This window comes from Danio aesculapii, chromosome 5 (genome assembly GCF_903798145.1).
Source record: "Danio aesculapii chromosome 5, fDanAes4.1, whole genome shotgun sequence".
Classification (NCBI taxonomy): domain Eukaryota; kingdom Metazoa; phylum Chordata; class Actinopteri; order Cypriniformes; family Danionidae; genus Danio; species Danio aesculapii.
This window is the reverse complement of record NC_079439.1, coordinates 1,997,239-2,011,157: the sequence shown is the minus strand read 5'-3', so window position 1 is coordinate 2,011,157 and position 13,919 is coordinate 1,997,239. Positions and strand designations below refer to the sequence as shown.

The window sequence follows — 13,919 nt, the reverse complement described above, 5'->3', positions numbered from 1 at the left end:
GCTTACATGTTGGTGTGTGTTTGTGTGCACACATGTAGTGTGTGTGTGTACTAGCATATATATATAGTTTACAGAGACAGAGTTGTATAGCAGCAGGAGTGTTACAATGTTCAGTTGGTGTGTGACTCCTCGTGATGCACTTACAATCATACTGAACAGTGTGTGTGTGTGTGTGTGTGTGTGTGTGTGTGTGTGTGTGTGTGTGTGTGTGTGTGTGTGTGTGTGTGTGTGTGTGTGTGTGTGTGTGCGCGTGTGTGTGCAGTGTGAGCAGTCTCATCTGCTGCGTGAGCATGAGGAGGTTCAGGAGAGGACGACGCTGCGCTACGAGGAGCGAATCACAGAGCTGCACAGCATCATCGCAGAACTCAACAAGAAGATCGACCTGCTGCAGGGAGCCACCATCAGGTCACACACACACACACACACTAATACCATACACACACTACAGCTGCACACACACACACACACACACACACGCACACAAACACTCACATCATACACACACACACAAATACATAAACACTCACATTATACACACACACACACACTAATAAACACACACAAATACATGCACTACAAACGCTATGTTATAAATACACACACACACACACACACACACATAATATATACACGCACACCAACAAACATACACTACAAACGCTACATTATATACACACACACACACACACAAACACACACACACACACACACACACACACACACACTTACAATATGCCATACACACACTACAGCTGCACACACACATAAATACATAAACACTCACACTACACACTTACACCCTAACACACACAAATACATGCACTACAAACGCTACGTTATACACACACACACACACACACACACACACACACACACATAATCTACACATGCACGCTAACAAAAACACTCACTACAGCTGCACACACACATAAATACATAAACACGCTATACACATACACACTAACAAATACATGCACTACAAACGCTACGTTATGTACATACACACACACACACGCTAGCAAAAACACACACTACAGCTGCACACACAAATAAATACATCATATACGCACACACTAATGGCAAACACACACACTAATACATACACTCACCAAAACCCACTTATACACACACTACTACAGTCACACTATACACACAGATCAGGGTTTGTACAGGTGCTGGATATCCTGGAGATTGCCTGATTTTAATAAAGTGTTTTCATGGTTAGAGAAGTGCTTGGATTTTGGACAGAGTGCTTGCAGGGCTCGAAACTGCGACTGTTTTAGTTGCACATGCACCCCAAATCTTATCCATGCAAGCTCAACATATATTTGGGAGCATTTGTGCGAATGCAGAACATTGGTGGCATGCCATCGATTTTGATTGCAAAATGTTCACTGAATGTGTGTGTTTAGGAGACATTCACACTGAATTATTTCCTAAAACGCCAAACGCAGCACTTAGAAACAGTTTAAAGGGCACCTATGGTGAAAATCTACTTTTAAAGCTGTTTGGACAGTCATATGTGTAGGTATAGGTTATAGACCGTCATATTGGGGTGATATAAACACACCCAGTGCTTTTTTTTTCAATTTAACAACATAAAAACGGTGGACCAATTGGAGCGGTTTTTAGATCGACCGCAACTTAACGTAGGAGAGCGGTCCCCGCGCCCACCAATATTGATTGCCTTGTTGAGGTCAGAGGAGAATGGCCAGACTGGTTCCTGCTGATAGAAAGGCAACAGTAACTCAAATAAGCACTCGTTACAACCGAGGTCTGCAGAAGAGCATCTCTGAACACACAACACGTCCAACCTTGAGGCGGATGGGCTACAGCAGCAGAAGACCACACCGGGTGCCACTCCTGTCAGCTAAGAACAGGAAACTGAGGCTACAATTCACACAGGCTCACCAAAACTGGACAATAGAAGATTGGAGAAACGTTGCCTGGTCTGATGAGTCTCCATTTCTGCTGCCACATTCAGATGCTCGGCTCAGAATTTGGCCTCAACAACTTGAAAGCATGGATCCATCCTGCCTTGTATCAGCGGTTCAGGCTGGTGGTGGTGGTGTAATGGTGTGGGGGAGATTTTCTTGGCACACTTTGGCTCCATTAGTACCAATTGAGCCTCGTGTCAACGCCACAGCCTACCTGAGTGTTGTTGCTGACCATGTCCATCCCTTTATGAGCACAGTGTCTCCATCTTGGCTACTTCCAGCAGGATAACGCACCATGTCATAAAGCCTGAATCATCTCAGACTGGTTTCTTGAACATGACAATGAGTTCACTGTACTCAAATGGCCTCCACAGTCACCAGAGCTCAATCCAATAGAGCACCTTTGGGATGTGGTGGAACGGGAGATTGGCATCATGGATGTGCAGCTGACAAATCTGCAGCAACTGTGTGATGCTATCATGTCAATATGGAGCAAATTCTCTGAGGAATATTTCCAGTAGCTTGTTGAATCTCTGACATGAAGGATTAAGGCAGTTCTGAAGGCAAAAGGGGTCCAACCTGGGACTAGAGAGGTGTACCTAATATAGTGGCCAGCGAGTGTATATTCCACCACTATCACTCTCTGATTGTGACAAATAAACTTGCAAATGTGAGAGAAGTCATAGCCATCAGCTCTTTTATTTTATTAGTATTATTCATGAACGATTGTCTCTCTGTGTGTGTGTTTCAGGGAGGAGGACGAGTTTTCGGAGCTGCGTTCGGATCTCAGTCACAGTCAGCAGGAAGTGAATGAAGACGAGCGCAGTGTGGATCAGGACCCCGATCAGGCGTCCCTCTCGCTGCCTGAAAACCAGTCCATGCTGGTCACTGCAGACATGGGTGAGAAACTCGCCCTGGCAATCGGTACTGGTACCGAATACAGAAATTTTGGTCATGATGACAGTAAATAAATTTAAGCTAGATATTCTTCAAGACACTAGTATTCAGCTTAAAGTGACATTTAAAGGCTTAACTAGGGTAATTAGGGTAAAGTTAGGGTAATTAGGCAAGTCGTTGTATAACAGTGGTCTGTTCTGGAGACAATCCAAAACTAATATTGCTTAAAATGAACTTAAAATGGCTCTGAAACAATTAAGTACTGCTTTTATTCTAGCCGAAATAAAACAAATAAGACTTTCTCCAGAAGAACAAATATTATCAGAAATACTGTGGAAAATTCCTGAATCTGTTTAACATTAACATTTTTGAAAAAGTAATTCACAGGAGGGCGGATAAATATGACTTGAACTGTGTGTGAGCAGATAACTGCAGTGACCTGAACTCTGAGCTGCAGCGTGTCCTGACGGGGCTGGAGAGTGTGTTATGTGGCCGTAAGAAAAGCACCTGCAGTCTGTCTGTGGCAGAAGTAGACCGACACATCGAGCAGCTGACCACCGCCAGCCAACACTGTGATCTGGCCATCAAGGTGACCACACACACACGCACACACAACATATGGAACATATCTGGACCAGAACCGGCAGTTAATGCAGACGTTTACTTTCAGTGTAATGACGTATGTCCAACTGAAACTGAATATTGAGTAGGGGGCGGGGTTTTATTTCAGCACGATGACGCCCACTGAAACAGAATATTGAGTAGAGGGCGGGGTTTTATTACAGCATGATGACGCCCACTGAAACAGAATATTGAGTAGAGGGCGGGGTTTTATTTCAGCATGATGACGCCTACTGAAACAGAATATTGAGTAGGGGGCAGGGTTTTATTTCAGCATGTTGACGCCTACTGAAACAGAATATTGTGTAGGGGGCGGGGTTTTATTTCAGCATGATGACGCCTACTGAAACAGAATATTGTGTAGGGGGCGGGGTTTTATTTCAGCATGTTGACGCCTACTGAAACAGAATATTGTGTAGGGGGCGGGGTTTTATTTCAGCATGATGAGGCCTACTGAAACAGAATATTAAGTAGGGGGTGGGGTTTTATTTCAGTATGATGACGTATTTCCAACTGAAACTGAATATTAAGTAGAGGGCGGGGTTTTATTACAGTAAGATGACGTATTTCCAACTGAAAAGGAATATTGAGTAGAGGGTGGGGTTTTATTACAGTATGATGACGAATATCCAATTGAGACTGAATATTAAGTAGAGGGCGGGGTTTTATTACAGTAAGATGACGTATTTCCAACTGAAAAGGAATATTGAGTAGAGGGTGGGGTTTTATTACAGTATGATGACGAATATCCAATTGAGACTGAATATTGAGTAGGGGGCGGGGTTTTATTCCAGTATGATGATGCATTTCCAACTGAATAAATAGTAGGGGACAGTTTTATTCCCATATGATGGCGCATTTCCAACTTAATATTGAGTAGAGGGCGGGGTTTTATTTTAGTATGATAATGCATTTCCAACTGAATAATGAATAGGGGGTGGGGGTTTTATTGCAGTATGATGGTGCATTTCCAACTGAAACTAAATATTGAGTAGGGGGCGGAGTTTTATTTCAGTCTGATGATGCATTTCCAACTGAATGATGAGTAGGGGGTGGAGTTTTATTCCCGTATGATGGCGCATTTCCACCTGAATAATGAATAGGGGGTGGGGGTTTTATTCCAGTATGATGGGGGCATTTCCAACTAAAATTGAATATTGAGTATGGGGTGGGGGTTTATTTCAGCATGATGACATATTTTCTACTGAAACAGAATATTGAGTAGGGGGCCGAGTTTTATTTCAGTATTATGATGTATTTCCAACGGAAACTGAATATTGAGTAGGGGGCGGAGTTTTATTTCAGTAAGATGGGTCATTTACAGCTGAAACTCAATATTGAGCAGGGGGCAGGATTTTATTCCAGCATGATGACATATTTCTAACTGAAACTTGGGTAGTGGCGTTGCATATTGAATATTAAGTAGGGATGTTGCAGGAGTGTAGCCAAGCATATTTCGGCCAATCAGAGAAGGACTGCTGCTCTGACTGATTAAAGGTTACTAAATTAAAACCATTTTTTTTTTTCAGTGGATTAACTTGCACAGATTAATCGTTCACCTTCGCTAGCAGAATAAACATTGTAAACTTTGATTTCATGCAGACTTTATCACTATTTTTCTAGTATTTATTGCAATAGTGATATCAGTGATTAGATTTCAGATGAATCCACTGAGAGACAAAAAAAAGTCCTGTGCCTTCAGAGAATAGTATTATATTCTCTATCTTTATTTTAAAAACACAATTATTTATTTCTGACTAAGTGGTGGTTCCTGACCACAATATTTGGATTTAATTCACAAAATTGTCAGCAGTCTGTGCAGCTGAGTTACTCTACATGTCATATTGATGGCCACCTGTTCTCTAATTATTAATAATTCAGTATAGAAGTCTCTATGCTCTCTCTGGTCTGCTGATTTACTATAAAGAGTGTTGCTTTCCTCATTTCTGGACTGTTTCACCACTGTAGGTTCATTCCTGTGTTTCTGATCCTCTCACTTGTGTGTGTGTGTGACGCTTCATTTGATGGCACTGCTGTGTAATCCGGTTTACTGGTGCGCTCAGACTGTATTTATTCCACCGTCTCCTGCTGACTGCTGTGAAGAACTTCATTCTTGCTGAAATTGCATTGAGAAGCATCTGAGAGGCAGGAGGCCTCAGTGAAAGTCTTTATTCGCTTGATTCTGTCTAGAAAAACAACTGAGGTGTTTTAATGATTTGGGTTTGGGTTTTTCGTATTTATCAGTACTTTTTTCTACTTCTCTCTATATTCTGATTACACTTTTATTGCTATTTATCTATATTCTGATTACACACATCAAACTTGACCTATTTATTAACATCCATGTTCTGATCACACACCAAACTTAACGCTTTTATTAACCCTTGTGTGCTGTCTCATTTGCTCTAGGGGTGATTTTGAGTGTTAATTTGGCAATAACTATCTCTGTTTTTAGCAGGTGGGATGATTTTTGGTGATAAATCTTACTTTGACACATATTTTGGGACAAAACAAGAACTCAATACACTCTGGGCAGATTGACTCCCCTTTGGTTACGTTGATGTCTGTTTTTGCTCCATTGACTTCCATTATAATCACATGTTTTGATCAAAAAGCCATGACAGCATATAATCATGCATTCTTGATTAATGCTGGTTTTCTCTATTGAAAAGAGGTCAAATTTACCATTTCACTGTTGATCATCAGGTACAGCGCAAAAAAAGCGTAGTTTCTGCCCTTTTGCATGAAGTATAGTGTGTGTGAGCCTCTCCAGCTGCAGAACCACACACGTTTCAGGCACACACAATCTAGCACACACGATTTATGCAAACCATATATACTAACTCCTTAGCATTATAGCCACCTATTGAATTTCACAAATATGATTTCCCATTTCAGTCATTATTATTATATGGTAACGATCATTTTAACATCTCTGCAGTTTCTGAACTCAAATGATGTAAATAAGAATAATTGGTTGAAGACACTTATGACTTTATTCACGTGTCCAAATACACAAAGAAAGCATAATAGACCGTCTCATTGTAGGATTAAGTGTAATAAACTAATTCTGAATCTTAATATTATCATACTTGGTTAAAATCGCTTCGTTGTAAAATATAAAAAGCAAACAATAATGTGTCACATTAAAATGAATTACAATAGTTAATCATAAACAATATATAATAGTTATAAACTGATTATCTTAACTGATTATCTGATTATAAACTAATTTATTTTACTAAACTGTCACAGCTGTTATATATATATTTAATAATTAAATTAAAATGAAATAACTTTTCTGACTAATTATATTGTTTTACATAAGTATATATATATATATATATATATATATATATATATATATATATATATATATATATATATATATATATATATATATAGTAGTTTAGTGTATATTACTGTACATTGTGTTAGAAATATGATAGTAAATGCCATAAAAGCTTATAAACTAATATATTTTACTAAACTGTCACAGCTGTTATATATATATATATATATATATATATATATATATATATATATATATATATATATATATATTTACTTATTATTATTATTTTTGGATTAATTATTAATAGTTAATTTGTTTCTATTGCTAAAAACAATATATTGCTTACTATAAATGACTACAGTATTTAATGTGGGAAATCATTCATTAAAAAGTTATTAGAAAATTAAGCAAATACACACTATTAAATCGCTTGAGTAAAATATTAGTATAGTGTTATACATTTATTACATGTAAAATGTATTATTGCCTATATTAACTTGCTATTATTTCCTTCATTATAAATAAATGCATTATATAAATGAAACCTGTCCAATTTAGATCTTTCAGCAAGGCCAGCAAACGAGTATCTGCTATATTGACTCTGTCAGACAATAATGACTGATCATCTATGATGACTGATAGAAATCTGTTCAGTCTATTGTAATTGAATGGCAATCGGAAACAACGTTCCCCATTCGCCCGTCTCGATCGCAATATTTGTGCAATAAAGTAAAGTAAACACTATTGTATATTGTGTTCAATATTTATTAACCACATATATATCAAAATATATCGATGACGATGTCCTAGAAGACGTTAATAACATTAACATCCATCGTAATCATATATGGTTTGCCTAGATCGTGTGTGCCAGATCGTGTGTGCCTAAAACGTGTGTGGTTCTGCAGGCCTGCAGCTGGACATTATTGCTGTTTTCCTCCACTGAAGAAGCCAGAAACTGTTTTGCACAGGCCGATCTAAAGAGGTAATGCTGACAACTGATGATCACCAGTACAGATGACACGCATTTTAGCTCTTCTCAACAGGGAAAACCACCAATCAAGAATGCATGATTATTTGCTGTCATGGCTTTGCAGTCAGAAAATGTGATTATAATAGGAGTCAATGGGGCAAAAATACATAACCAAGGGGGAGTCGATATGAATAAAACACAAGGGTTAAAATCTATATTCTGATCACACACACCTGACAAACTTTCCAGCTTTATTTCTGTCTGTTGTTTCAGACTGTGGAGGAGATCGAGGGCGCTCTGGGTCATGATTTTTACCCCAGTCTGTGTGAGGAGCGTGTGCGCTGGGAGAAGGAGCTGGCCGGCCTGCGGGACGAGAACGAGAGTCTGACAGCGATGCTCTGCAGTAAAGAGGAGGATCTGAACCGCACTAAAGCCAGCCTGAACACCATCCGAGAGGAGCGAGACCGCCTGCGCAGACGCGTGAGTGATCCGAACACCGAAACACACCCGCAATTACATACAAACCTCAAGCTTTCACTTTACAGTTGCCACATACTGCATTGGTTTAATAAGCTGATATCTACGTAGGTGGTTCATGGCTTTGGTAAGTTAAAAGAAATCTCCAGAAACTGTTTTATAAGCTCATTTATTACTCCATCAAATACTCCTAGAACTAATAAATGACCATATATGGTTTGTGTCATGAATATTAATGAGCTCCGCTCTGACGTGCAGCTCTCACAGACGCACACACACACACAGAGAGCATGATGTATGCTGAACACGGTCAAATATAAACCCATCAGAGTAATGTTAACCTGTTTATGCTCACCAGATTTGTTGTGGATAAAGGCTAAACTATAATTAAACTTCACAAGAGGCTGATATAGAGGTATCACACATAACACACCAGCGATTACATGCAAACCTCAACCCTAACATGAAAAAAAACAACAATTCACTCTCAATTTTGAGTTATAGTGCCAATGATGATATATAATGAATAAAAACAATAATGACCAGAAATTATGCATAAATAATGTTTTATGATAATTAAAATGTTTTATATTTAAATTATATACCATATAATTTAAAAAAATAGTAACTTATATGACTTATTATATTGTCTTTTATATCTATCTATCTATCTATCTATCTATCTATCTATCTATCTATCTATCTATCTATCTATCTATCTATCTATCTATCTATCTATCTATCTATCTATCTATCTAATGTTCTATCTATCTGTCTATCTGTCTATCTGTCTGTCTGTCTTTCTGTCTGTCTGTCTGTCTCTCTCTCTCTCTCTCTCTCTCTCTCTCTCTCTCTCTCTCTCTCTCTCTCTCTCTCTCTCTCTCTCTCTCTCTCTCTCTCTCTCTCTCTCTCTCTCTCTCTATATATATATATATATATATATATATATATATATATATATATATATATATATATTCATTCATTCATTTTCTTTTCGGCTTAGTCCCTTTATTAATCAGGGGTCGCTACAGTGGAATGAACCACCTACTTATCCAGCATATGTTTTACACAGCGGATGCCCTTCCAGCAGCAACCCAACACTCTTACACACACTCACACACACTACGGCCAATTTAGCTTATTCATTTCACCTGCACTGCAAGTCTCAGGACTGTGGGGGAAATAAGAGCATCCAGAGGAAACCCGCGCCAACATGGGGAGAACATGCAAACTCCACACAGAAACACCAACCGACCCAGCCGAGGCTCGAACCAGTGACCTTTTTGCTGTGAGGCAATTGTGTCACCGTGCAGCCCTAAAAAATATTCAAAATACTTAAAATTATAATAAAACGCAAATATAATAAATAAAAAAATTTATATGAAATAACTTTTCTGACTAATTATATTGATTTACATATGTGTGTGTATATATATATATATATATATATATATATATATATATATATATATACATATATATATATATATATACACATATATATATATATATAGTAATTTATTGTATATTACTGTACATTGTGCTAGAAATATGATAGTAAATGTCATAAAAGCCTCAATATATGATACTCAGCAAACCAAAAAACTAATAAATAAATAAAATGTTTCATGCTAATTTAATAATACATATTTTTATGATATTTTTTTCATCATCTTGTTATAGATTGTTAGTATTTTATGTCCAATATAATGCACAGCTACCAAAAAACACACAAATAAACACGTAAATAAAAACAATAATGTAATAATAATATATTATGCATAAATAGATAAATGTTTTATGCAATTTAAAAAAAAATATATGTATTTAAGACATATTAACTTTTATGCTAATCTATTTTACATGTTTTTTCCAAAGCATTTTGTTATCGATTGTTTGTATTTTGTTTAGTTTTTTGGGCTCTATTTTAATGATCTAAGCGCAAAGTCTAAAGCTCATGGTGCAAAAGCATTAAGGGCGTGTCTTAATCTACTTCTGCTATTTTAAGGATGGATAAATCCGCTCTGCAAACCGGCGCATGGTCTAACAGGGTTGAGCTTATTCTCTAAATGAGTTCTGGGTGTGTTTTGAGCATGACATGCATTAAACCAATCAGAGTCTCGTCTCTCCTTCCCTTTAAGAGTCAGTTGCGTCGCTCCATGGTGCATTTGCTATTTACATGGTGGACTTTGTAAGTGTAAAAACTGGACGCTTCACTAGCGAGAATACAGTTAAACAGAGCATCTGCAGCGCGAGGATAAAGAACGAGCCTCCTCCATTCAGCCTCTTTACTCTGTTTACTTTACTTAAACTCTTTACTTTCCTCCTTTACTTTGGTGGAGTAAGGAAACAGTGGAAACTCACTCCACTGAACACATCCATTAGCCCACATATTTATTTCCTTTGTTAAGCTCAAAGATTTGTGTCAAAACTATTTCTGAATTCAGTTCTAATTTCCAGCAAAGGAATAAATGAACAATAATAATGAAGTGTGGTCAAAACACTGAGATATATTCAAACACACGTCCTGTTCTGATGACCCATATGGTGATGCAGACGTCTCCAAAACCCCACAGGTGGACAAATCTACACTTGTGTTTATTAAAACAGATATAAATCTGCAGATAATCAATAATACTGATAATAATAACATTATACAGATGCAGATCATCATGAATAACCTGAAAAAGCCCCCCGAGGTGAAGCAGTGGTGTTTATTTTGATGTAGAAAATCATCATTTCTGATCATTTTAATCCTTTAATTGTTTTCATCTGTGAAGATATTTGTGTGTTGCTGATCATCCTGTGTGTATTCAGCAGTGTGTAAGTGTTTGGACCTGCAAAGGTGCATAACTATCGTGCTCTGCTGGACTTTAGCGCAGCTTTTAGTTGGTCAACAGGGCGGTCTGCACCAACAATGCTTTGTAACACATCTCCTGTTCAGACCAGCACACTGATGAACCCACAAAGTGGCGCAAATAGATTTGCTATTGAAACAGCGTTGCTCAAAACGTGAAAATTAGAGTTGCGCTGGTCTGAAATTAGCAACAAATCACACCAAACGCGTCTTGCACCTTATTGTGCCGGGTGTATGATAGGGTCCTTTATGATAAATCATTTTCTGTATCATTTGCCATGAGTTAATTAAGGGATAATGTCCATCCAGCCGGCTGCTATGTAAATAAATCCCAACAGGTTTAGCAGCAGCTCTTGTATAAGACTGAAGACTTCTATTCTGTAATATCAACTGGCTGGATGTGCATTATCAGGATTATTACATGACTGCTTGCCTTAATAATAAACTATTAGACACAAAACAATGATCTGAGCTGTAATATTCTAACGACTCTTTAATTAAATGTAAAGCTTGTAGAGAGAAGAGCTAAATGTGCTTGTGATGCTGTCTGTTGCGCTGTTGTTCAGTTGTACGTTTCATTTGCTTTAGCACGATGATCAGTCCTGATGGGGTTTGTGTTCGTCTCTTTCTGATGTGTTGGCACTGAAAGTCCATCAGCTCTTCACAAAGAGGCAAAACGTCAATACTGCAGTGTGTGTGTGTGCTCAGTAATGGACACAAGAGCGTGTGTGTGTGTGTGAGAGAGAGAGAGAGAGAGAGAGAGAGAGAGAGAGAGAGAGAGAGAGAGAGAGAGAGAGAGAGAGTTCAATGATGACGGCGGGGACATTAAAGTGGTAAACAGACCTGTTTTTCTTAAACACACACACACACACACACACACACACACACACACACACACACACACACACACACACACAGATGTATACATGCAAACATACGTTTACACAAACATATACACACAAACACAAGCTCAGATATACACGCGCACACACACAATCACATACATATCAACACACGCACAAAGCCACATTTACACACACACACACACATGCACAGATACATTTACACATAAACACGTACACATACAACCACACACACACACATATGTACACATGTATAAGCATACACTTATTTACACAAGCACATACACACACAAGCACATACACACGCACCCATATACGCACACAAACATAGAACCGCACACACATATACACTTACACACAAACAAGCTTACATATACACACAAAAACAAGCTCTATGATCACGCTTTATGACATGGTGCGTTATCCTGCTGGAAGTGGTGTTGACACGAGGCTCAATTGGTACTAATGGACCCAAAGTGTGCCGAGAAAATCTCCCCCACACCATTACACCACCACCACCAGCCTGAACCGCTGATACAAGGCAGGATGGATCCATGCTTTCATGTTGCTGAGGCCAAATTCGGAGCCGAGCATCCGAATGTGGCAGCAGAAATGGAGACTCATCAGACCAGGCAACGTTTCTCCAATCTTCTATTGTCCAGTTTTGGTGAGCCTGTGTGAATTGTAGCCTCAGTTTCCTGTTCTTAGCTGACAAGAGCGGCACCCGGTGTGGTCTTCTGCTGCTGTAGCCCATCCGCCTCAAGGTTGGACGTGTTGTGTGTTCAGAGATGCTCTTCTGCAGACCTCGGTTGTAACGAGTGCTTATTTGAGTTACTGTTGCCTTTCTATCAGCTGGAACCAGTCTGGCCATTCTCCTCTGACCTCTAGCATCAACAAGGCATTTGCACCCACAGAACTGCCGCTCACTGGATATTTCCTCTTAGTCGGACCATTCTCTGTAAACCCTAGAGATGGTTGTGGGTGAAAATCCCAGTAGATCAGCAGTTTCTGAAATACTCAGAGCAGCTTGTCTGGCACCAACAACCATGCCACGTTCAAAGTCCCTTAAACCACCTTTCTTCCCCATTCTGATGCTCAGTTTGAACTGCAGCAGATCATCTTGACCATGTCTACATGCCTAAATGCATTAAGCTGCTGCCATGTGATTGGCTGGTTAGAAATGTGCGTTAATGAGCAGTTGTACAGGTGTACCTAATAAAGTGGCCGGTGAGTGTATATCAGGAAACTTGAGGTTATTAGTTACCATTAGGCATGTGCCGGTATCACATTTTCATGCTGCGATTAATTGATTGAGCTTTTATCACGGTATACGGTATTATCACGATATTGTAATTTTACTAGAGAAACAGGTAAAAAAACACAAAAAACTTCAATAACAAAACTTTAATAACTTTTTAATTAACTAAAAGTACTTCAAACATTTAAATACAAATAAATATAAATAAAACAATACACAATATAAAAGTAAACTTGAGCAATTATATCAAAGTGAATGTGCAAAAGGGAAACCGTCTTCGTAATCCCTCTGCATTTTTTTGGAACCCAAAATATTTCCAAACTTCTGACTTTAACCTTTTTGAAGGGGGATAAATTGTCGGCAGCGTTCCTCCTTCCGCCATGCTTCTTCTTCGTGTGAGCAGGGCTGGACTGGGGCAAAAAATCGGGCCTGGCATTTTGGGCCAGAGCGGCCCACTAAATTTAATCAAAATGCTATCTATCTATGCATGTCCAATATTTTTATCAACTCATATTCTATAAAACACAAAAGCCATATATATGAAATAAATAAATAAATTCAAACTTTAATCTCAATTTAATTTCTGTATGCTGTCCATAAAGATATTTGTTGAGTTCTAAAAAAATACACTATTCATTCATTTATTTTTCTTCGCATAAGTCCCTTATTTATCAGGGGTTGCCACAGTGGAATGAACTGCCAACTATTCCAGCATGTTTTATGCAGCAGATGCCTTTCCAG

At 38.5% G+C, this 13,919-nt stretch overlaps 1 protein-coding gene across 1 annotated transcript in view; it reads left to right on the top strand.

Moving 5' to 3' along the window:
• mcc (MCC regulator of WNT signaling pathway) overlaps window positions 1-13,919 on the top strand; it is a 160,034-nt gene that overhangs the window by 97,107 nt on the left and 49,008 nt on the right. Inside the window, exons 5-8 of the mRNA XM_056457218.1 lie at window positions 263-405; window positions 2,689-2,837; window positions 3,260-3,423; window positions 7,997-8,203. Of these exons, the coding sequence (XP_056313193.1) occupies window positions 263-405; window positions 2,689-2,837; window positions 3,260-3,423; window positions 7,997-8,203 (663 nt within the window). The remainder of the gene's footprint in view (window positions 1-262; window positions 406-2,688; window positions 2,838-3,259; window positions 3,424-7,996; window positions 8,204-13,919) is intronic.